This window comes from Typopeltis vanoorti, chromosome 14, assembly GCF_054136105.1.
Source record: "Typopeltis vanoorti isolate ZY-2024b chromosome 14, IOZ_Tvanoo_1.0, whole genome shotgun sequence".
NCBI lineage: Eukaryota > Metazoa > Arthropoda > Arachnida > Uropygi > Thelyphonidae > Typopeltis > Typopeltis vanoorti.
Window position 1 is genome coordinate 16,045,636 of NC_143562.1, and position 25,370 is coordinate 16,071,005.

The 25,370-nt window shown below is 36.4% G+C and overlaps 1 protein-coding gene across 2 annotated transcripts in view; it reads left to right on the forward strand.

The window, feature by feature from the left end:
• Positions 1-25,370, forward strand: part of LOC150099257 (follistatin-related protein 5-like) — a 503,787-nt gene that overhangs the window by 369,342 nt on the left and 109,075 nt on the right. For both annotated transcript variants that reach the window (XM_090403821.1, XM_090403822.1), the window contains exon 7: positions 16,305-16,471. In XM_090403821.1, the coding sequence (XP_090259947.1) occupies positions 16,305-16,471 (167 nt within the window). The remainder of the gene's footprint in view (positions 1-16,304; positions 16,472-25,370) is intronic.

Consider the following 25,370-nt stretch of genomic DNA (forward strand, 5'->3'; position numbering starts at 1 on the left):
CCACATACTCACAGTCTATCCTCATAATCTAAATCCCATAATCCAGATATAATCTTTGTAACTCTTCTTGGCACTCTTTCCACAGCTTTTTTTATCCCCTCGGAACCCAGGAGACCAAATATCTGCACAGTAATCCAGGTGTGGTCTTATCAAACACTTATAAAGAGGCAAAATGACTTCCTTATCCTTACATTTCAAGGTTCACTTCAACATCGCAATTATCCTCTGAGTTGTATTTGCAACTTTTGCTGTGCTGTCCTCTGAACTTCAAATTCCTATCCACCATTGTACCAAGATCCCTAGCCTGATCAGTTTCTTGTAGCATAACCTCGTTAATATAACATGCTACTGGAACTCTAATCATGCCAAAGTGCATAACTTTACGCTTACTAACATGAAACTGACAGCCATTTTCGTTTGACCAAATTTCCAGTCTATTCAAATCATGTTGTAATTGCTGAATATCAGTAGCATCCTGATTGCCCTGCCTATCTCTTCATCATCGGCAACCATTCGCACAGCTGATGATGATGGATCCTGCCTGATGTCATTAATGGTATAGATTGAACAATAATGGCCTAGAATTTGAACAATCATGCATATTTCGGGTGGAAATATGCATGAACCCTGATGTACACTACTTTTTTTTTTTTTTTTTTTTTTTTTTTTTTTTAATCTTTGTACTGGTTATGGACAGTACTACTCGTATATCACGTCCAGACATCTCATCCAAACTTGATATAGGCCTAAGCCTTTACAAGTGTTTTACCCTATGCCTGTTCTAGTTATCATTGTAGTCATTTTCTGGTGCCAATGCCATGCCACCAGTGTGCCCTGTAGGGCCCTCAAGGAAAGAACTTTTGTATCCTTCTGCGTAAGCCCAAGCTGTTTTAAGTCTTTATAACTATCTGGGTTCCATATGCCATGTAAAGATATGGTGGCGCTAGTAAACCTCTGAGTTGCCCCATGCTCCTCCCATATCTTACTAACTAGATCTTGGTTATTCTTATAATAGTTTACCTTATTATTATGGCTATAGGCTAGCGGGTGCCCTGTTCTCACCACCTGGGCATCAACTACCCAAACATCACCAAGTCTGGCTTATCCCACAGAGGTCGTGTAATGTGGTTCCACCACGGTCTCCCAAACTTTGTTCTTAAAGCGGTTGTTCAGAATTGAGACAATGGCGTCATGCCTCTGCACGTGGACCCCATGGATACAGAAACAACATTGGGCTATATGAGACAATGTCTCACTGTAGTGACAGCCAGCCTTACAGTTTGAGTCATCGCTACCCCATCGAGTTGTGCGGGCTCGAGTGGGCAGAGCAAGGTCAATATACTCAAACCCAGGGAGGAGTCTGGTGCCATCTCTTACCCAATTATGCTGGGGAGGCACCAGATATGACTCTTTTAAAGCAGCACCATCTACAGAAAGTGCAGCAGAGATGCCCATCTCTTGTGTTCTGCGGGTGCTGACTCAATTAAGGTACCTTGATAGCCCGAAAGTCTTCTTGTATTAACTATAGAAAGCCTCTCTGCAGATAGGGGAAGAAGATAGTTCTAATTTCATGATTCTGGACAGCCGCAGGCATGGACGGCGGGCGCAGGGTTGAAATATGCAGTAGGGGTGTCAGGCAGCAGTCAGAGCCATGATCTCACAGCTGAACAGATAGCCTTGTCCATTTGGGACAGTACCGAGATATATGTCCTACCAAGCACCAAATTGTGGTAAAAGCGAGGTAGGAGATAGTGGGAAAGGAGAAACGGTCTTTGCTTGAGAGGAGCTTTCCTCAAAGAAGCAATTCCAGCTTCTAGGATAGAAGGGACAGAAGACCTTCCCTTTGGGATGAACATGATACCAAGGTATCTCCACTTCTCCAGGATGGTCAAAGCATGCAACAGCCTCCCATGCACGGGAAACTCTATAGTCTCAACCTTAAGCTTCTTGTCATGACCAGAGGAGACGAGAGCTAAAGAGCAGGACTTCTCTACATTAATAGAAAGGCCTCGAATAGAGAAAAAGTCAACTGCCCTGTCAAGGAGTTCCTACAAACTTACCTTAGTAGAGGCTACGAGAATAAGATCGTCCACAAAGGCCATAGCATTAAAGGAAGAAGTGCTTAGAGAGTAGCCTATATGGCTAGGAAGAGAGTGAAGAAACTCATCTATAACGCAGTTAAAGAAAATGGGAGATAGAGGATCACCCTGGCGACCCCCCCCCCCACACACACACTGTGGGAATAGAAGTCACACGGGACCCTGTAGTGATAGTGATGGAGCTCCCCAAGTATAGCTCCATAACATAGGAAAGAAAGGGTTCTGGACATCCAGCAATAGACATTGCTCAAAGGAGAGCAGGATGGGAGACGCTATCAAAGGTCTTTTGGAGGTCCAGTGACGCCATGTATAGAGGCTTAAGGCGGCTTCGGGAATCAGAAAGAAGAAGGAAGATATATATTCTCAGCACAGCCATCCGAAGGGACAAAAGCTCTCTGTCTATAATGATGCTGTATATGTTGCTGAAGCCGTTTAACTAAGATTTTATGATAGAGTCTAAGTATCACAGGGGAGATGGCAGATTCCCACCCACTGTATACCACTTTTTGATATCTGTCTGTCAACTTCCTCTGATCCAAGTCAAGAGATTATATTCCAATCCCATATTCTCCAGTTTATGCAACAGCCTTTTGTGTGGTATCCTATTAAATTCTTTAAAAAAATCCAACATTATCATAGTGTATCCATTCCCTTTATCCAACTCGGCCATAACATTGTTATAAAATATGAGCAAATTGCTAAAACATGACCTTCTTTTAGTAAACCCATGCTTTTCCTTGCAGAGTATAGCATGTTTGTCTATCCATTTGTATCCAAATGCAACTTAAAAACCAACTTGTCATGTGTCACCCTGTCATATGCCTTGGAAAGATAAAAAAAAAAAAATGACAGTATATGCATTACCTTTATCTACTGCTCTTGTTACTCTATTGTAAAAGATAACCAGATTACTAAAAACAAGAGCACCCTTTAACAAATCCATGCTGCCTTGCATAAATATTACCCTTATCTTCCCAAATCTGTATATGAGTTCTTACCAGTTTCTCCAAAATTTTAACAACCAAGTGGAATAACTTTCAACATCTATCTCTAATCCAGAGTATTGTAGTAATAATGTGTGACACCTTTTGGCTACTTGTATATGGAAATACAACTTCTGCATTACTTCAACCTTGGTATTACTTCTGGGTCTGGCTCCCACTGATGAGACCTCAATGAAGGTCGAAACCAGTCTCGGTAGTGACCCTTCCCATGATGCATAGCATTATACATGTCCATAAGGATATATGCTTTGCATTATGTGAGATACTAAGGCAAGTGATGTGAAGTTATTAGCCTCTATATACAAGTTGCCTAGTCGTGAAGTTATTTCATGCACAAACTTTGTTTGCTTACTCTTGGATAAAGGATTAAACCAAGAATATAATTTCTTGGCATCCTTAATTTATAGTACAACCAAGGGGGAAAACTTTCAACACTACCCTACTTATTAGAGTCCTGAAGTGGTTTGAAAAAAGTTCTGTGTTTGGTCTCTAGAGCAGGATTTCCAGATATGTTAAAAAATAAATTTAAAATATAAAAATATATATATATAATTGATAAAAATAGAAAAAATAAATTCCATAACTCACCCATGGTGCAAAATATACTATAAGTTTGCAGATAACCTTTTGTGGGTGGGAAGCAACATAAAAAAAATAATATATGAGAGATTCTCATATAAAAATTCTCATATCGAAAAGAGTTAAAAACTTGTGTGACAGGCTGTTTTTGTTGACCCTCATCCACAAAAGTTGTAAATCTATAGTGCATTAGTATTGTGGTTGCGATAGTGATATTTTCCTGTTTTTATTACATAATCCAGAAATCCTGCTCTAGAGACAAAACGTGAAACTGTTTTCAAGCTGCTTCAGGCCTGCAATAAGTAGGGGTGGTGATTTAAGATAATCTCAAACATCCATGTCCACAGTAGGATTCGTATCTGCAACCTGTTGTTTGGAGAGTGGATATGCTAACCAACTAGGCCTCATGTATCTAGATTTTCTCTGAAAAACAAATATTTGATATCATACTAAAACTTAAAATCTGTCATAAAACCAATATTTCAATCTTCAGATCTTCTAGAACCTGTTCCACTATCATCATAAGGTATTATGTTTACTAATGCATCGTTCCCTTGGTTTAGATAGGAACACATTTATGATATTATCAACAACACTGATCACAACACTCATTGAACAAATTAAATAATTTAAAGGTTTGAATTTATATACATTGAATTACTTGGATCTTGTGTTCAGCAGAAGACAAGATCATAGCTTCTTCAGAAACTAAGAATTTTATTATTATTATTATTAACATCTGACCTTCATGAATTCAGAGACTCATCATCGCACTATCGCAGACAATGCTCATCCAACCGTGCCTTAAACTGATTCAGTGTGTCTACATTCACAACACACTCACACAATGGATTCCACTCACCAACCACTCTCCTTGCAGGGAACCTTCTTCTCACTCATGTTCTCCCCCCCCCCCCCTTTCTCTCCTTTATAACAGCCCCTGACTAGCTTATATGTCTCAATCATATCCCATCTCCTTCTCTTCACGAAGCTGCTTTGCAATTTATGTTCTCTCAATCTGTTCTTGTACTCCACATTCCAAATACACTGACCACCTCTGTGAATCTTCTCTGGACCCTTTCTAACATATTCGTGTCATCATGAAGACTTGTTGACTAAATCTGTGCATAATAATCCATATGTTGTTGTAATTGCTGAAAATCAGTAGCATCCTGATTGCCCTGCCTATCTCTGCATCATTGGCAAACATTTACACAGCTGATGATAGATCCTGCTTGATGTCGTTAATGTATAGATTGAACAATAATGCCCCCCCCCCCAGATAAAGGTAATATGAGAGAAGTTTAGTATTTCATTCAAACACAAATAATTATAATGGTATTTATTTTTTAACATTTGTGTTATAAATAAAGTACAAACTAGTGAAAAATTTGCAATTATTAAATACATTTTAGTTTTACAAATCAATACACATACTAAGAAATAGAAACAAAAATTCTGAAATTTAAATTTTCACTAGTAAAAGTTTAATGAGATGAATAAAAATTTTTCTGTTTGGATAAAATTAATTTGGTGTAAGCCATTCTCTTGTGCATTTCAAACATCTTGTTTTTAATCAGTTATCCATATTAAATAGTTGAAGAAATTCAAAAGAGAGAGATTATATTAATTAAAGGTATGATGTGGAGGTTGATGGGAAGAGATCTTTAGTGGACATTGCTATAGGCCAGGATATGTGGAGGGTGGTGATGAAATATGCATAAACAACTTGGATTAGTGAACAAAGGAAGGGTAATTATTATGGGTGATTTTAATTATGGTGCTATAGATTGGAATGAAGAGATAGTATTTGGGAATAAGGAAAATGAATGTTTGGAGTTCTTGAAAGACAGCCATCAGGCAGTATGTAAAGGAGGGCACAAGAGAATCAAGAGTTTTAGATCTGATAATTTCATCAGAAGATGTAATTGTGAGTGGTGCTTCACACTTCCCTCCAGTTAATAAGAGTGATCATGAAGTGATCACATGGGTTGTGGCTAGCCATATGATGAGTTCTGTGAGGAAAGGATATACAAGGGCTGTTCAATAAGTAATAAGACTAATTTTACTGTTGCGAAACCACTCATCACAATATTAATTTCTGTGGAATAAAGAAATGTTGCTGTCTGTATTAACAAAAGAGGTTGATAGATGGCGTATATGGGCTGATGTGCCAGAGTGTCACATGACTAAACGCAAGCTTGTTTTGGCGCGCCTACGAGCCGCGACCAGTCGTCGAAATGGAAGCATCCTTGGAACAGTGTTATGTGATTAAATTTTGTGTGTGTTTGCAAAAATCGGCATCGGACACTTTTAACATGATACGCGAAGCTTTCCACGATGAAGCAATGTCGAGCACGAGTGTTTTTCGCTGGCATAAAACTTTTAAGGAAGGAAGGCAAAATGTGGAAGATCTTGAACGTGAGGGAAGACCTTCAACGTCCATCACAGAGACAGTGATCAACACAGCAGCGATTATCATCAAGGAGGATCGCAGAATTACAGTATGCCAGCTGCATGTTGTCATTGAGTGGATGTGTGCACAGAATGGAAAGAAAGACTGGAACAAGAAGGCGACAACTTCTTAAAACGCATCATTACAGCAGATGAAGCTTGGTTGTATCACCATGACCCTACAATGAAACAACAAAGCAGTGAATGGAAGCATCTGCCTTCGCCTACCCCCAAGAAAGCAAAAACTATAAAATCGGCTGGTAAAGTTATGACCATAATGTTTTTTTGACTACGAAGGCATTGTTTACCAACACGCTGTAGAACCCGGGAATACTGTAAATGGCTCATACTATGCGGATGTTTTACGGACAATGGTACAGCACGTCAAAAGGAAGTGTCTGTTGCTGAAGAATGGCTTCTTATTGCACCACAATAATGCAAGGCCACATATTGCTGGTGGTGTAGTGGACGTTTTGCAGAAGAACAACATAGATATCCTACCACACCCTCCATACAGTCCTGATCTCACACTGTGCGATTTCTCGCTGTTTCCTCAGCTCAAGAAACCACTAAGAGGCCGCCATTTCGAAAGCAACAAAGCATGTGTGAAAGCTGCGGAGGTGGTTTTGAAAGCTCGCTCAAAAAACGAACTTTCACATGTGTTTAAGAAGTGGACGCAACGTTGGGACAAATGCATCACGTCTCACGGTAGTTACTTCGAAAAAGACCATGTAGATGATGACGATTAAAGGTAATCTGTTTTCTGTATAAATATAGTCTTATAACTTATTGAACAGCCTACGTATGTAGAACTACAAGGCTGGTGATTATGTCAAGCTTAAGAGACAGCGTTGAGTTATAACATGGAATGAGGAGTTGAGCTGTATGGAAATAAATGCTGCTTGGGAATGAGCTGACAAAGAAATACATAATTTATTATGTGTTTCTTTAATAATTTATAATTTTTAAATATATTATTAATTTCTTTAATAATATATAATTTTATATATTTCTTTAATAAGAAATACATAATCTGGAATACATAATAATGTATTCCAGAGGTTAAAAGGCTGAATAAAGTAGGTATTAAATGGATGAATGAGAGGATTGATCATGAAATCTGGAAAAAAGCACTTTGGAGGCAGCACAAGACAAAAAATGGTAATAATCAGTTGCATGAAGGGTATAAAGAGCAGGACAGGAGAGTGATTCAGTTGGTAAGGACAACAAAAGTGCAGTATGATCAGATCATTAGCAAATCAGTCCAAGAAAAACCCTCGTGAGTTTTTTCAATATGTGGCAAGTAGAAGAAAGAATAAATATGGTAAGATGCTGTTAATGGATGAAAGTGGGACATAGTCGAGGTGTTCGGTGAGCATCTCATCGGAGTGTTTCATCCTCAGTATGAAATCAGAAGCTCAAGTGTAGAGAATGAAATGAGAGAAGACTATGGCAAGCAAGCAAGAGGTATATGAGGAGTTAAATAAGTTAGATTGCAATAGGACTTGATGACATATTACCACGTATTTAAACAAATGAATGTTCCAAGGAGTTAGCATGAGTCTTGATCTGAATGTTTAACAAGAGTCTTACAACAGCACAAGTCCTAAACGAGTGGAAGAAAGACAAAATTGTTCCAATTCACAGAAGTTGTGTTAAGGCTAAGACAACAAGTTGTAGGCTGATCTGTATATCTGGAGTTAAGATATTGGAGAAGCTGGTGAGAGATAGGATACAAAAATAGGTTGATTGTTATCAACCTATTTTTGATGTTCTATGAGTTTGTTCAAAGTAGATGTGATGTTCTATGAGTTTGTTCAAAGTAGGTCGTATTTTACAAACTTCCTTATGTACTGTAATAAGGTGACAAATGTATTGAACAAGGGACATGCATATACAGTGGTATACTTAGATTTTGCAAAGGTTTTTAATAGATTTCCACGTCACAAGTTGGTCACTAAACTAACGCAGTTGGGATTGAATGATAGAGTAGTGAGTTGAATAGGTGAATAACTGTTGGATAGGTATCAGCAAGTTGTATATGGGGGTACTATCTTTAAAGAGGAATGTCATTAGTGGTGTGTCTCTGGTCAGTTTTACGACCATTGTTATTTAAGGGAGAGAGACAAGGAATCAAGCAGATGTTGTACTTTAAGGAGGACTTAAACAGATTGTATGAATGGGCAACAGTATGGAACTATTCATTCAATGTTGCCAAGTGTAAGGTTTATTTGGTAGGCAACAACAGGATACACTTAGCAGGGAAATTTTGGAGGAAGTTGAAGAGATAAGAGACTGCAGAGTGGTGGTGGACAAGGATCTGAAATTCAGAGGTCACGTTGCACAAGTTGAAGAGATCGCATCAGATTTTCGCAATGATGTGGAGGACTCTTAACTTGTAGAAATAAAGAGGTTCTGGTTCCTTTGTATAAGGCCTTGATCAAGCCTTGTATGTGTACAGATTTGGTCCCTTGGTTTTCATTGTGATGAGAATATGTTGGAAAGAGTCCAGAGAAGAATGACAAAGGTCATAACTGGCGTTTGAGAATATGAGGACAGATTGAAGGAATTCAGTTTGCAAAACCTTGTGAATAAGAGGAAGAGATGGATATGATTGAGACATTTAAGTTGGTAAAGGGTTGTTACCAGATTAATGTGGAAGAAATTTTTTATAGAATGGGAGAAGGGGATAAAACAAGGGGACATGCCTGGTAGTTGTATAAGGAGAACATGAGCAGGGGCATAAGGAGTAGGTTCTTTGCATGGAGAGTGGTTGGTCAGTGGAATGCATTGCCTGACATTGGGGTGAATGCAGATACATTGAATGAGTTTAAAGCGCAGTTTGATGGGCTTTGTGCGTAAAACTCATTGCAGGAGGTAAACACTGTTTGCCTCCTGCAGTGAGTCTTTTGACACCATGGAGGTCTGATGTTAATAATAAACATTTTTAATATTAATTATCATTAGACTCCACTTCAAGATTTGTTAATAACCAGTAATACAACTGCTAAAAAAATGTAAGCATATTTATCCATCTGTCACAACTTGACACAAACTCAATTAAACATTTGTAGATCAGTGGCAGCTCGTAATAAAAGTAAAAAAAAATCAACATGGATTGAAAAAATTTTATCATTAATAAAACTAAAATATAACAATATTTAACAGAATTCTTCTCTTTGTTCATTTCTACAAAGATATAAATTAAATGCTAGAATTAAATAGAAAAAAGAAAAACTGCACAATATTTACCTACAACAACGACGTTAATTTGTGTTGTTTGTGCTCATGCATTAGCAATGTATCTTGGGATGCTACCAACCCAAACTGCACGTAAATCATGCATTTCCTCCACTATGTTATTCCTACTAGGTAGTGGTTTGATGAGGTCTGTATTGAATGCAGTTCCAGCATTGAGTATATATACTAGCCCTGGGCTGCACAGCACATTGACTATTGCAAACTGTTACTACAAAATGAATTATATAAAATGCTATTGAGCGGTATTGTATTACAAACAAGAAAATAACAGTCTTTAGATAAATATATAAAAATTTAAGAATGGCGATAATAAAACAGGAACTTTCATTTTATTCTGGAGGAGCTGCAGCCCTTATGGATGAACCACCACTGTTGTAGATGTATGCCCAGATAATGAAACAGTCACTTAGGACTGTTACTATTTAAGATATGAATGATTCTGAAGTTTAGTAGAAAGTTCTTATCATGTGGTTCAAATTATTTGAATTTAAACTTTCAATGCAAACAGTTCAATGGTTGGAATATGATTGTGCCATCAACCAGATTTTATTATTATTTCGGGCAACTCCAAGGAGTCGACAGACTCATCGAGGGAGGCCCTAACATCATGTCAAGAACAACTATTCGATATTCACACAGTATCTATCATACCTCGTCTTGAACTCATTCACAGTCATAGCACCCACAACAGACTCTGGCAGCTTATTCCACTCATTCACCACTTTCCAAGTAAAAAACCTAGCTCTAACACCCTTGCTAACCACATTCTTGACTAGGGGCCATACATGGAATCCAAATTAATCTTATAGAAACCCCTCAGTAATTTGAATGTCTCAATCATATCACCCCTTTTCTGCCTATCAATGAAATTTTGCAACCCACAAATCTTCAACCTGTTCTCATAAGGTTCATTCCATACACCTGCTATCATCTTGTTCACTCGTCTCTGGATTCTCTCCACCTCCTCCCCATCAAGAAGAAACCCTGGCGCCCATATCTGAGCACAGTAGTCTAGATGGGGTCTTATCAAGGCTCGATACAGAGGAACAATAACTTGTTTGTCTCTGCTTGTTAAAGTATTTTTCAGCAACCAAGTGATTTGATGAGCTGATTTAGCTACTTTTGTGGTGCCCCCTAAACCAACTCCCTATCCACCAACACTCCCAAATCCCTGGCCTCATCAATCTCCTGGAGTATGGTTCCACCAATGTGATATACTGCTGCTAATCTTTTCACCCCAAAATGCATAACCTTACACTTTGCCACATTAAATCGACATCCATTTTCCTTAGCCCAGTCCTACAAACTATCCAAATCATCTTGCAAAATTTTGACATCCTGTGCACTCACTATTGTTCTACCCAACTTTGCATCATCAGCAAACAAGTGAACACTTCCTCTCAGATCCTTTCCTATATCATTAATGAACAAATTGAAAAGTAGTGGTCCAAGAACAGAACCCTGTGGCACACCACTAGTCACAAGCTGTCTTTTGGACTCTACTCCTGAATAAACCACTCTCTGATATCTCTCCATCAACCACCCTCCTATCCATCTCACCAACTCTATATCCATCCCCATATGCTGCAGTTTACTGATTAGAATTCCATCTGGTATCCTGTCAAAGGCCTTATCAAGGTCCAGTAGAATCACTGTAAACCCATTACCCTTATCCAGTTCAGCCGTCACTGTGTTATAAAACGTGAGCAAGTTACTGAGGTATGATCAACCCTTCACAAAACCATGTTGTCCCCCCATACAGTATCCCATTTTCATCTATCCAGTCCTGTATTTTTCTCTTGACTAATTTCTCCAAGACCTTGACAATGATTCCTGATATGCTAATTGGTCGGTAATTTACAACAGCTGTCTTGGAACCTCCTTTATGCAGTGGAACTGTTTTCCCCTCTACCTGAGAACCAGATGCAGTCGATACATACCAAGAGATACATTTTGTTTAAAACTTTGTTTAGATTTTTTAGTTATTAAAAGTTAATAATAGAATTGACCTGCACTTATCTGACTGTATGGTGATAAAAATATAAAAGTTAGAAACAAAAAAAGGGCATCAGAATTTTTTTTTTTTTAAAGTGCAGTGTATCCCTTAAAGACCTTTCATGTTTCCTAAAGTTACACATGTTGGGAAACACTTCACTAGAGGAGGATTTTTTAAATTTTGCAAGTTGAAAGATTTCTTCAGTATGTTGAACAAAAAGGATGAACATACCAGATATTACATTGACAAGAGACACTATAAATACAATAAGTGGAGAGGGTCAAAGTCTTTAATCTGCTCAAGTGGATAGAAACTTTATTCAGGTAGTCTGTACTATTCTAATCATATAATGTTTTAGAAGATAGCCAAATTTATCTCTTTCATATAAGGGAGGTATATATAAAACAGTGTGGGAGTTTGTTCTTTTTAATAGTTAGCAAGCATTTTATGTTGCTTGCAACATCTTGCATCAAGATGTTGTTTCTGAGGAATACTCTTCCCTGGAAGCTAGAGCAGTTAGATTGACATGTAGACATGACAAGTAGACATGTAGGTTTCAACCAGTACTTATGTTTGTGGTTTAGGGTGAGTGCATTTATAGTAGACCAAACACAAGAGGGAATTATCTGACCACCTTATGAGGTAAGTATTTATGAAGGCTAAATGCTTCATTTTTTTTTTGTTTCAAAGGTAAGACTAAATTGAAGGTAGAAGTAGAAAGTCTGAAAGATCCTCAGAAGCAATGAGACAAAATGCCAGAGACATTGTGCATGTATCTCTATCAGACTTAGAATTTGAGTAGGGCCAAGTTCAGGCCGAGATTTCACAAGATTCCATGCATATGTTAACAATTGGGGTAAAAGTGAGGAGCTTATTGCTACATCTTTAGTTTGTTTATAAATTTGATTGTATCAGCTAAAATCTACATAATTTACTTTTTAAATTTTTTAATTCTGACAATTACAAACCAGGTTATAACAAGTTAAAGTTTTTGCATATTTAATGAGTATTTAAATGATCAATATAAAGATAACTCAAAATGTAAGAAGTTTTTGAGTATGAAAATTATGGAATATATTCTTTAGTATATAAATGTTATAAAAAGGGAAAAAAAATTCTTATTTTTACCTCAAAGCTATGATTTTTTTGGGAGTACCCTATCCTTAACATGGGTTTTAGCCCAGTTTAATCTTTTCAACCTTTGTTTGAGAAATAAAAATGGCTTTTTTCGTGGAATTCTAGCATTTAGACCAAATTCCTGCAGTCTGCACCAAACAGTCCTTGCGCTCAACTTCACATTGCATTGCGCAATTTCATCTTGCATACACCCAAATGATTTTCTTCTGTCACGTGGGCACAGTCTCTCAATTTTTCTATCATCACTTGCTGTTATGCACCTTTTCCTGCCTTTACCAGTCTGGTTTTGTAGTGACTGAGTCTCCTTATAGATCTTCAAAAATTTAGAAATGCCACCTTTAGTTAAGTTTCCACCAATTTTTTTTCTAATTTCTTCATAACTGTAGCCTTGTTCACTTAATAGTACTATTTTACATCACTTTCTGGGTGACCAGTCAACTCTTTGCATCATTTCTTTAATTTTATTACGTTTTACAAGCTCACTAAATGAAAGAACAAAAAAAAAACCCAACCAACTCGATAGCAATCACATAACACACTGACAAATCTTCTCCTCTCAGCTCCAATACATGACATCAATAGCTGAATCCTACTGTGACCTTATTGGCTCATTGCCAAAGCCAGGTGACACCTGATTCTCTCTAAACACTCATGCTCATTGGCTACATTCAAATGAAGGAAAGCTTTTTCATATCAGCCTAAGCAAGTTGTGCTTCTTTTTTCTGGTTATTTGGCTATAACTTTTCATAGAATACAGATAATTGAACAAACTTTGTTACATTATATTCTTGATTAAATTATCTTTCCATTGATATATAATTTTATGGTATTACACCAAAAAAAGTGGTGTTATGAGCCACCAAACCTCAAAAATACCCTTTTCCAAAAGATTTCCACTTTTGGCCACTAGTGTATGTGAAGGGACTTTGGCCTTGATAGATACATTTGTTACAAGGCAGTCATTTCCCGTCTTATGAAAATTCACACATACTAGCATATACCTATTCATCACTCTTTCCAGACATTATTCAAAACTGTAGCCTTCAGAAGAGAGAGAGAGAGTTGTATATAGGACCAACATGCATCTGTGGATTTTCTTAACATCATTTAAACAAAATGATGTTAAGAAAAACATACAACACAATAAACAGCTGCTGTCAAAACTCCTTAAAAAGAATAAGTCCCTGACATTTATTTACAAACACCATATTTCCATATCTAAGTTAGGTTTGTCTTCTAAATTGCAAGATTAGAATGATTTCTACCTACTTGAGGCAGAATAAAGACCATCAGGATTCCCTCTCCTTTTTGGGTGTTTACAAGCATACCTTGTCAGTGTGGCACTCTTAACATTTTTTACAGAACTGACTATTATGGGCAGGAAAAATTAACATCTTTTCTCTCTATCCTGCCTGAAAATACTATATCCTTCACATTCTATCCCACTTGCTATATCATCTTCTGTCAGCCACACCTCACTAATGCAAATAACCTTTGGCCAAGATGAACTAACAGATTCCCAAAACTCCCCTCCCCCATTGTGAATGCTATTGGCATTAGTGTACATAAATTACAATAGCCCCCCTCATCCCACCTCTGTCCTGATGCTTTATACTAACTATCCCATTCTGATTTGTTACCAGTGGTACTAACTTAGGTAATTTTGCACATTGCTACTCAAACTGACATATCGGTATCTGTGTACTTGCTCAATTGCGTACTTCCCCCCCTCCCCCCCACACAAAAGCTCTAGTTTCCCTCATTTTGCAAAAATGCAAAAAGTGAGATTGGATCAATAACTTGAACTTCATCCAACAACCCCTTTTTTTTTCCAGACTGAACACCAAATCCACTAAAATGCAAACCATCAATTGTCTCTAAGTCCTTTCATCTGTCAAACTCATTAACAAATGCATAAGCACATCTGAGCTATAATTTTTCAGCTTTCCAAAAAACCAGATGTACTGTACAAATCCGAATCTATTCAACTGTAGAATACTCCTCAAATACTTCTATAAGCAACTTTTAGTCCACACCCTATTTGTTATGCAGCTTCAAATTTAATGAACCCTCTTCTCTTTCATTCCATCTACCACTATTTTTTTGGAACTGCCTTCCTCCTCATTGTCTTACAAAGATTACAACTGTCAGTTGCTGTGAAAGAAATATGTCAATGGATTCCATCTTTCTCCTTAACCTCTCCCATGCATGGCACTAATGTGATATGGGTATAGCAACCTTTTGCATGTATGTTTTAAGATTAAAAAAAAGTAAATAAGTATCCCTGTGGAGTTCTGGACTTATTGTAGAGTGCCCAATATACATGTGATATTAGCTTATTCACAATGTATCCAGTGTATTTATGCTTAGTGCTTATTCTGAAATGATATTAAAAGATATTAAAGCGTCCCCTTACCTCAATTGGAAGAACGGGTACATTGCACCCTTCGATTGGAATAGGCCTAAGTTCGATTCTCGTTGCAACAGGAGGAATCTTTATGTGGACGTTTTTAATCAAAGATGAGTTAGCCGATCTCATGGAGGTAGCAGGGTTTTTTCTCCTGGAAATGAGTTTTTCATCCTACATATACAGACAAATTGGCCCTTCAGAACACACGCTTACAGACAAAAAATACTAGTGGTGGTGGGCAGTAGATGGAGATGATTGGTAGTAGAGGTTCGGTGTAGTGGCAGAAACAGTTGTATAGTAGGTGTCCTCCTGCAATGAGTCTTTGGACTCCTTGGAGGTGTCACGAATAATAATAATATTAACTTTGATGCTAATCATATATCTTTTTGATTTCTTTCATTGATGTTGCATTTACCATTCCTTATAGAAATGAATTCTGCTTATACTTATGAAGAGAAAAATCTGCTCCTTGTTATGCCATGAAATACTATTATAAACAGTACTAGAAGAATGAAATAACTAAATAATTTCAGTTACTAATATTTGCTGAATTTCAAACCAGTATCTTCAGTTTGCAAATTATGTCTGTGGTAAGATACACATAATACTCACTTAGATTGACCAGCACTCAATTAGAAGTATTATGAATACCTCTTGTGAAGTGAAGATGATTTGTTAAGGATACAGATGGGTTAGCATAATAGTGGATACTGCAGTGATAAGAAATGGCTGTATGTTCAAAAGATAGATGGCTATATTTATTTACTAATGCCATAAGTGGAAGATTGTAGCATTGGGTAGAGCAGTTTGTCCAAAAATAAACATAAGCAGTGCTTTATTGATACTTTATTACTACCATTTAAAAAAAAATAATAATAAATGGCTTCTGCACATACTTCAGCATTTGCCCCACATACTCAAAAATTTTTCATTGAAAGTATGCCCATCTCTAAAATCTGCCACCCTAGGTGCTAACTCAGTATAGTTTGGATAAATGTGTTCTCTTCTGTTTGATTATGGATAAGTTTATAGAAAAGTCAGTTGGGAATTGGTTGCTTGATGTGTTTCGGTTCAGTGAAGATGGCCTACAGATTTCATAGACCAGCTGCACTGAATTGAAGCACTCCCAGCAGTCAGTTCATACTTGTGCATTATTTGCTTCAAAGTAATTTTTGCATTCTTATCAAAACAAGTGATTTGGAAATACAGGAAGCAGTCAAGAGTCTTTAACATTAGCTCAGTTTTATATGTACGCATATAAACATATTTTGGTTATGTGGAATTACTAATGAGTATTTTGAAATATTAGATTAAAAATGTAAAATGTCTTGAAAATATCATGAATATTTGCATTCTTTTTTCAGGTGTTTCAGTTGTTTCTTTGGATAAGGCATTAGAGGTTAATCATGTTACTGCACGTGTAGGAGACAATGTGGAAATTAAGTGTGATATTACAGGAACTCCCCCACCTCCTATTGTATGGTGTCGAAATGATATGGATCTTTCAGTCCTGAATGAAGAGGAAATTAAAGTAATCCAATAGTTATGACACTGATTTCACATACACAAACACACCCACACATATTAAAAATGTTTCTTCCCAATATAATTTTCTTCATTGAAAATTTTCAGTTTTAAGTTAGATATTTCTACATTTACTCAAAATGAAATAAGTATTTTTTTTAAAGTAAATATGATAATTATAAGGCTAGTAAAAAATAAAGCTTTACTCACTGAATGTAATAAATCAGAATAACTTTGCTGTATTTATAATATGCAGAGCTGAATTTTTTTGTTTAAATTGTAGAGCAACTGATTCAGGTCAACAAAAGAAACTTATCCATGTTATTTTTTGTAATCATGTTAAAATATTCGATGTAGAAAATATGTTTGAAACATGATTGATGTAGCTCATATAATGTTATCATCATTAAATTCCTGATACATATCTACAGAATACTATGATAGTACAAAATAAAAAGTTTACATTATTACCAACATTCTTTTGACAATTTTCCTCTGAATTAGTCTTATCTGTTAGAATGCCATTTGTTGTCAGATCTTATATTTTGATCTTCTGAGGCAGTTCTAACTGCATCAGCTCACTAGATCATGATCTTCCTTTGGATGTTTTTCATTTCATCATGGCATCAAACACCTGCTTTGATAATCTTACCTCTCTCATTATGTTTAAGTGACCAGTATCATCTCTTATGAGCTCATTTTGCATGTTCATGAATGTTAACATTGTCAAGTTCTTTCCTATTACCTTCATTTTTAATGTGGTTCTGTCATTGATGCCATCTGTTTTCTCTCCAAATTTTTCTTAGAACATGCATATTTGTGTTCCCTAGTCTTCTTTTATCACTTGGTTCTGTTTTTAATCCTCTGAAATCCATGTATTAAAATGGATTTGAATACTGTCTTGTATATAGCTAGTTTAGCATTTTAACTAATTTCTCTCATATTCTATTGTCTGTTTCCATATTTACTTTGCTATCTATGCAAGCAGTTGTACCTAAATGTTGAAATGTTTTACTAGGTTCTCTAGATGGATAATTGAAAACAGTTGCATTTAGAATGTAGTGATGTTTTCACTGTTCCTGCCTATTTTTGTACTCTTCACCTTTTTATTGTTGTTACCTTGCCAAATTGCCATATTTTTCAGACCATAAGACACACCTTTTTACATAGGAAAATCGACTTAAAATTGGGGTGTGTCTTATGGTCCGAAGGTAACATTAAAATACAAATCTTTACACTGTACCGAAGCTGTTAGTGAAGTTCAATTACTGGTGCAATATGTTAATAAAATTAGTAAGTACGCCACTGAAGGTAGGTACCTAAGTTATCTCACTGCATGTGGGTGAATCACTGATTTAGAGCGTCAATAGTCATTAGTGTGTAAATATATGTACTTTTGTACGGTTCATTTGAATTATTTTTTATAAGTCGTTAAAATTTTTATCTTAAAATTAGAAAAAATGAGTGTAAAACAAAAAAAGACTTTCATATAACGTGAGTTATAAATTAAATGTGATAAATTATGCAAAACAATATGGAAACAGAGCAGCAGAAAGACATTTTGGTCCACCACCAACAGAAAAAATGGTTCACGAGTGGAGAAAACAAGAGGAACAATTAAAACTGCTATGTAAACACAAGAAAACATTCCATTTGCACCTAGGAAAATGGCCAGAATTAGAAGTACAAATGAAAAATTGGGTAACAAATCATTGAAACATAGGAATATCTGTTTCTATGAAAATGATAATTTTTGAAGCGAAACGATGGGCAACTGCTAATGAAATTTTAGATTTTACCGGATCACCGTCTTGGTGCTTTAGATTTATGAAAAGACATGGGTTATGCATGTGTACAAAAACCACTCTAGCCCAAAAAATGCCGGCTGACTATGAAGATAAAATTATAGAATTCCATAGATTTGTCATATCAGCAAGAAGGAAATTTAACTTTGAGCTTAATCAAATTGCGAACATGGATGAAGTGCCTCTAACTTTTGATGTTCCTTCAAATCGGACAGTAGATTCAAAAGGCACCAAATCAATAGTGATCAAAACAACAGGTCACGAAAAAACTCACTTCCCTGTAGTTTTAGCTTGTTGCATGGACGGAACAAAACTACCCCCATGTGTTAATCTTCAAGAGAAAAACATTTCCGAGAGGTGAAATTCCTCGTGGCATTATTATCCACGTTCAAGATAAAGGCTGGATGGACAAAACAGGAATGAAATTATGGATACAAAAGATATGGACAAAACGTCCAGGTGCGATGTTAGTGTGGAATCAATTCAGAGTTCATAAAACAGAATCAACCAAGAAGCGGCTGAAAGAAATGAATACAGAATTAGCTGTCATTCCTGGAGGCCTTACAAGTCAATTACAACCCTTGGATGGATCTATTAATAAACCATTCAAAAATTTTATGCAGGAAGAGTGGAACAAATGGATGGCAAAGCCAAATCACAATGCTACAGCAACAGGATGTATGAAACGGCCAACATTTTCAGAAGTATGTACCTGAGTGAAAAATTCACGGGAAGCTGTGAAAGAAGAGACGATTATAAAGTCATTTAAGAAATGCGGGATAAGTAATGTGATGGATGGTACCAAAGATGACACAGTTTTTAAAGGGAGTGACAACAATAGTTCAGACGAAAGTAATACAAACGGTGACATTAACGAGACCAGTGATAGTACCGAGAGTGAAGATGAACTGAATATTGATAATACAAATGATTGTAATAATAAATAAAAATTAAGTAAGAATTTGTAAATATCTTTATATAATAAAATATTTTTTTCTAAAAATCTTCTCATAAATTTGGGGTGCGTCTTATCGTCCGAAAAATATGGTAGTTACAGCACTCACATTATGAAGGAAAGCTTTTAAACCTGAAATCAAAATTGGATATGTTAATCTCTCAGCTCTTTATGCAGATGATGTTATACTCCTAAAGAAATCCAGGACAAGTCTGCAGGATTCCCTAACCAAATTGAATAACTGCTGTAATAAATTTGGAATGGACAAAGGCAATGAAAATAGGCAGAATGATTGAAAATATGAACTGCATTCTGAATCGAAATACAATGAAAATGGGCAGAATGATTGAAAATGTGAATTGCATCCTGAATAGAGAACCTGTAGAACAAGTAAAACATTTCAGCTATTTAGGCACAATTTGTAGTGAAGATGGCAAATTAAATTTGGAAATAGATAGCAGAATTAGCAAGAATGATAAGGTAGAAAGTCAACTGAATAAATTTATATGGAATAAGATAGAGATTAGTCAAAACATTATACTAGCTTTATACAAGACAGTGTTCAAACCAAGTTTAACTTATGGATCTGAGAGCTGGGTTAGAAATAAAACACTTGATCAAAGACCAGGGACCTCTACTAAGAGAGTTCTGAGAAAGATTATTGGAGGGAACAGATGGCATCAATGGCAGTATCATATTAAAAATGAGGATATTATGAAAGAACTTCACATTGTTAGCATTCAGGAATGTGTATGGTCACTTAAACAGAATGGGAGAGGATAGATTAGCAAAACAAGCATTCTTTGTCAGGTTGGCAGAAAAAAGATCCAGAAGAAGACCAAGATGTAGATGGATTGATACAGTAAAAAGCATCTTAAAAGACAGAAATATAAGATTTGATAATATTGGAATCTCGACAGATAACAGATTAATTTGAAGGAAAATTGCTGATTAGAAGTTAGTAACGGTGTAACTTTTTCATGTAGTACTATTATAATTATCCTGTACACCCCCTGTGGGTACCTATTAGGAATTTCATGATGATGATAACATCCTCTTTTTCACAAGCTCCTGCATAATTCTATGATTCATCCATTTTATTCTTACTTTATTTATCCTCCAAACCTTAGGAATACAATCTGATGTTGCCATAAGTAATTGATTCTGGACCAACTCCCAGGCATTACTGATTTCTTTCTTCTCCACAAGCTGCTGCATGTCACCAATTAATTTTCTTAATTTATCACAGTCCCTTGCTCTGTAATTCCACACATCTCTTTCCATGAAGCTTGTACCTGGCTAGCCATTCTCCACGTCAAAACTGCATAATCACTCTCCCCGATTGGTGACATCATGGTGACATCTTCTATTATTATTGTATGAGATGATGTTATTAAATTTAAACATCCCATGTCCACAAACTCAAATATTCTCTTCCTGCATATTCTAGCTATCATGCCATTTGTAATCATTGCTCTTCTCCTCAGCTCTGTACTATCATACCTTGACAACACACTCACAATTCTCTGTCATTTGCTTCTCTGTTTCTCAAACAATAACACTTGCAAATCATATGCTACCTTATTCACTGCAAATCATTTGTTCCAATCAGTACAATCAACTCCTCTACATTTCTTCTCCTCTCCATACATGTTACTTCAACTACATACTGCATGAGATAATTTCTCCTAAGTAGTTGAATGAGTTAGAACTTCCTACTCGCACATGATATTTCCTGCTTCCATAGTTAGTCTCCCATTATTATCATCCTCTCTAAGATTTATGCTGTCCTTGACCTCGCACCAAATGGTGTCAAAGCTATTATCATTGTTTTCTTCAAATTCCACATTGAGAGAACACAACTGTAATGAAATCAGTAATATTCCACATCCTCATTTATCTCTTTGTCTTCTCAAAAAATGTTATAACTATCACATTCTATTCCGATGAGCATAGAATCCTTTGTTAACCATGTTTTACTGACACCTTGATACAATTAGTCAGTCAACAAATCAGTGGTGTCAGTGAGACATGGTTACAGAGGATGCTTCTATACCAATGCAAGGAGCATTGGTGTATAAACATAGTAACCTTCCTCTTGCTCCCCTTTCCTTCCCATAATCCCTTACTCTATCAAAGAACTTGACTCTGTTGTTCCCATTGAGGCTATTCCTTCATCCATATCTTGTCTTCCTTTCTCCCTTATTTCACACTAATTCTGCTATCTCACACAGTCCCACCATCTAGTTTTTGTTTCTGGTTTCATATGCTTCTCCTCTCATCAATCTTCCCAGCTTCACACTACCACTCTCCCTGAAATGCAGACCCTCTGCAGTAAACAGCTCTCTCCTCCTTCAAGTTTATCCCACGCATCCACAAACTCAAGTCCTCTCTTCCTTCACATTCTAGCTATCATGTCATTTGTGATTGTTGCTCTTCTCCTCAGCTCTGTACTCTCATACCTTGACAACACACTAACAATTCTTAGTCTTTTGCTTCACTGTCTCTCAAACAACAACAATACTTAAAAATCATATGCTATCTCATTCAACTTCTTCACAAATCATTTCTTCCAACCAGTACAGCCAACTCCTCTACATTTTCTCTCCTCTCCACAGCCTCAGTCACTCCTTCTATCGTTGCTCCTCTCAGATATGCTTTTGACATTTTCTCCATTTTCGCATCTTTGACTCATCTGCCACTGGCACCTTCCTTCTTATACCTCTTCACCAAGTGTTCTGTCTCACTCTGGACACGAATCTGTTCATTCCTGGACCATACCAATTCTTTTTCTAATATCCTTACTTGTGTTCATGTCTTTCATGTAGCTTCTGTACCATTTTTCATTTGTTCTTCTACCATTCCACAGTCTTTTGCATCTTCCTCTGTCTTCGTACCTCTGCCATATTATTTACTACATTTGTACTACATTCACTATTCCTAACTTTTGCTACTCTCATATTGCTTATGCCATTCATGCCAGCATTGACCGTTTCCTTCAGCAGATCACTCATTCACTTTTTCATAACTCTCTTACTACCAATTCCTCACTCTTTCACAGTATCTCTCTTTTTTATCAGATGCAACTGAAACATTGTCTTTTCATTCTTTTTGTTATTTTTTTAATGATTTCATTATAGTTTATTTAAAATCATTTGGAAACTTACTTTTCCCAAATCATCTAACACCTTTTATTCCTGTATAGGGAGTAAGCGATGCCATTTTATCCCTATCTTACTTTTAGAGACTGAGTGGGCAGTTTGGTTTCCACTAGTACCAATCAGGGATAATTGGTCCAAGGCTAATTTAATTGGCATGCAGTGAAGAGACGGCTAACAAGTGCTGCCATCTTGAGGCTATTCCTTCATCCATATCTTGTCTTCCTTTCTCCCTTATCTCGCTAATTCTGCTATTTTACATAGTCCCGCCATCTAGTTTTTGTTTCTGGTTGCATACTCTTCTCCTCTGATCATCTACCCAGGTTCACACTACTACTCTCCCTCAAATGCAGACCCTCTGCAGTAAACAGCTCTCTCCTACCTTCAAATTTATCCCATGCATCCACAAACTCAAGTCCACTTTTGGACTTGAATTTGTGGATGCTTGGGATGCTCAGTGGAGTGCAAACGCTTCCACTGAGCTACACAGGCTCTTCACGGTGTCATGTGTTTTGGTTCAAAAGCAGATTCCTCCCCATCATATTCCATTTGATTTCAATCATAATTCCTCAATTCATTATGGTTATTGTATTATGAATTTGATTTGCTTGCGTTTATTCTACACTAGTTACTAGTTATTCTGCACAAATTCTTACTCTCAAAGCTAGTTCTTCACATCTTTGGCATTTATCTTTTTTAACACTTTATTGTTTAAAATACATTTAAGTTCCTCTTCTTCTCAGAGAGGATTTCTTGTACATAATTTTAGCTTTATTTTTTTCCCTGCTTCAACTAATCTCCAGGTTTTCATTATAACTATTATTCTTACTTTCTTTCTTTTAGTGTATCCTACAATATGTTCCACTGTATTGTTAAGGACCTCTTGCTCGAGATAGGAATGTATTGAGATCCATAATAGCCATCCTCCTGGACAGAGATGACACTTGATAAGCTAGGAAAATAGACACAATAATATGAGGAATGGGACCTAGCCTGAACCGCATATGATTTATGATGAGTCATAGAACTTTGTACAGATGTTTACATAATGAAGAATGTATTTGTAAAACTGGAGGTTCCAGTTTTCCATTATATGCAAAGGAGAATATACAGCGAATGATGATAAAAAAAAAAAAGTTTTGTGGTTGACTACTTTGTACATCCTTGAAGGTAAATTGAATAATTTTCTTACAATTTGGTTGATGATGGAAGCTTCATAAGACTGCATAAATGAGAAAGAAAGATCTGAGATGATAGCTGTTGTTAAAACAAAGATGCTGTGCAGCTATTTTTAAAAGAGCTGATGTATCTACTAGTATAGGATATGAGATATTTAAATCTGCCTGAGCTTATAGGATATATTTACAAATCATTATTGTCTATACTTATTGGTCAACTACATATGTTCTGCTGAAAATGATGTAATATTACTGACTTTAAGTAGTATGACTATACTTCAAATTTAATTTTAATTGATACCTTTAAAATTAAATATGAAGTATAGTCTTCTTACTATTTTCTCGTGGAATTCTCGTGTAAAGGCTTAGACGTTGGTTATGCATTTTTACTAAATAGCTTAAGGAAATTACAGCGTATACTAGGATACACATTAAAATAAATTTTAATACACTTCCAATATTTCGGCAACGTCACGTTGCCATTTTCACAGGAACTTAAAAACAAGACACATGCATGGAAGCACAACAAACAGTAAGTGAGGAAGAAGCAGAAAGCTATTATCTCTCCTAAAGTCCTGATGGTGTAGCGGGCAATGTTGGTATTCTTGGGCAATTGGGCTGAAGGTCTTCTGATGTAGGTTTCCCAAATTTGAGGCAGTCTCATGCAACCAAATTTGTTGAGGTTTGGATTTTTTCTTAGGGCTGAGGCTGATTCCATGAAAAGCCTTTCGTATTTGAATTTACTACAGTGTATTATCGTGGCTTTCTTCCACCGTATTCTTTGGCGGGTATCCAGTGCATGGTCTGCAAGACCAGAGTGGCTGTATTGGTGAAACCGGATGTAGTTCTTGTGTTCTGAAATTCTGATATTAGCTGTCCTGTCTGTTTGGCCAAAGTAGGACAGCTCTTTCTACTTTGTCTTATAGTGCTTCATTTTGTTCAATTAAATAAAGGATGATTAAGCAGTTTAAAGCTGCCTATCAGCAAACACGTTATCTATGACACTCTATAGATATTATAGATAGAAGAGTTAGTATATCTGGTTGTCCACTTACTGTTAAGACCAAGTTAAAAAGCATGAAATAATCAGTAACTCTTAAATATATTCCTTTTTCAGTTATTTGATGAGAGAGGAATTTGAGACAATTTTTCTGGAACATAAAACTGTTTTGAGAGTTGTACATATAATCAACAATATGATTTAGTCCTGCTTTCATCATCTTTATTATAAATGAATCTACCACAAAATAAATAAATTTCATGTGACGATACAGCATTCCCCCTTTATGTGGGAAGTTCACGGTACCATCTAGTCCCCCCAAATTTTATCCAGGCTCCAAAACCGGCATAGGCTGATGAATCAGATCTATGGCTGGGTCAGTATTCCTGACTGTTATCTGTGTGTGTGTCCTCGGACTGGTTTGCCTGCTTGTGAGATGAAAAATGTTGATGAGAATCGAACTTAGGACACTCCTTCCCCAGGCATATGGTTGCGAAGTACAAAGCCACTAGACTAACCGCACAGACAATCTACCACAGATTTAGTTTTATTTGATCAATCTGACCAAAAAACTGATAAAGGACAGGCAAGTGTTATAAATTTTGCAGTGCTATAGAAATATCTCCATAAATGATTGGAACACCCGTAGAATAATTATCAGGAATCCTGCTGAGTACTAACTTTATGGAATAAATAAAATTTTTGGTAGTAGTCAATTCTTGCAGCCAAGAAAGATAAGTAAACATTGTTGTTTAGAGCTGTAACTAAGATATAAATCAGTTCTTTACTTAAAAATTACACAGAGATTGA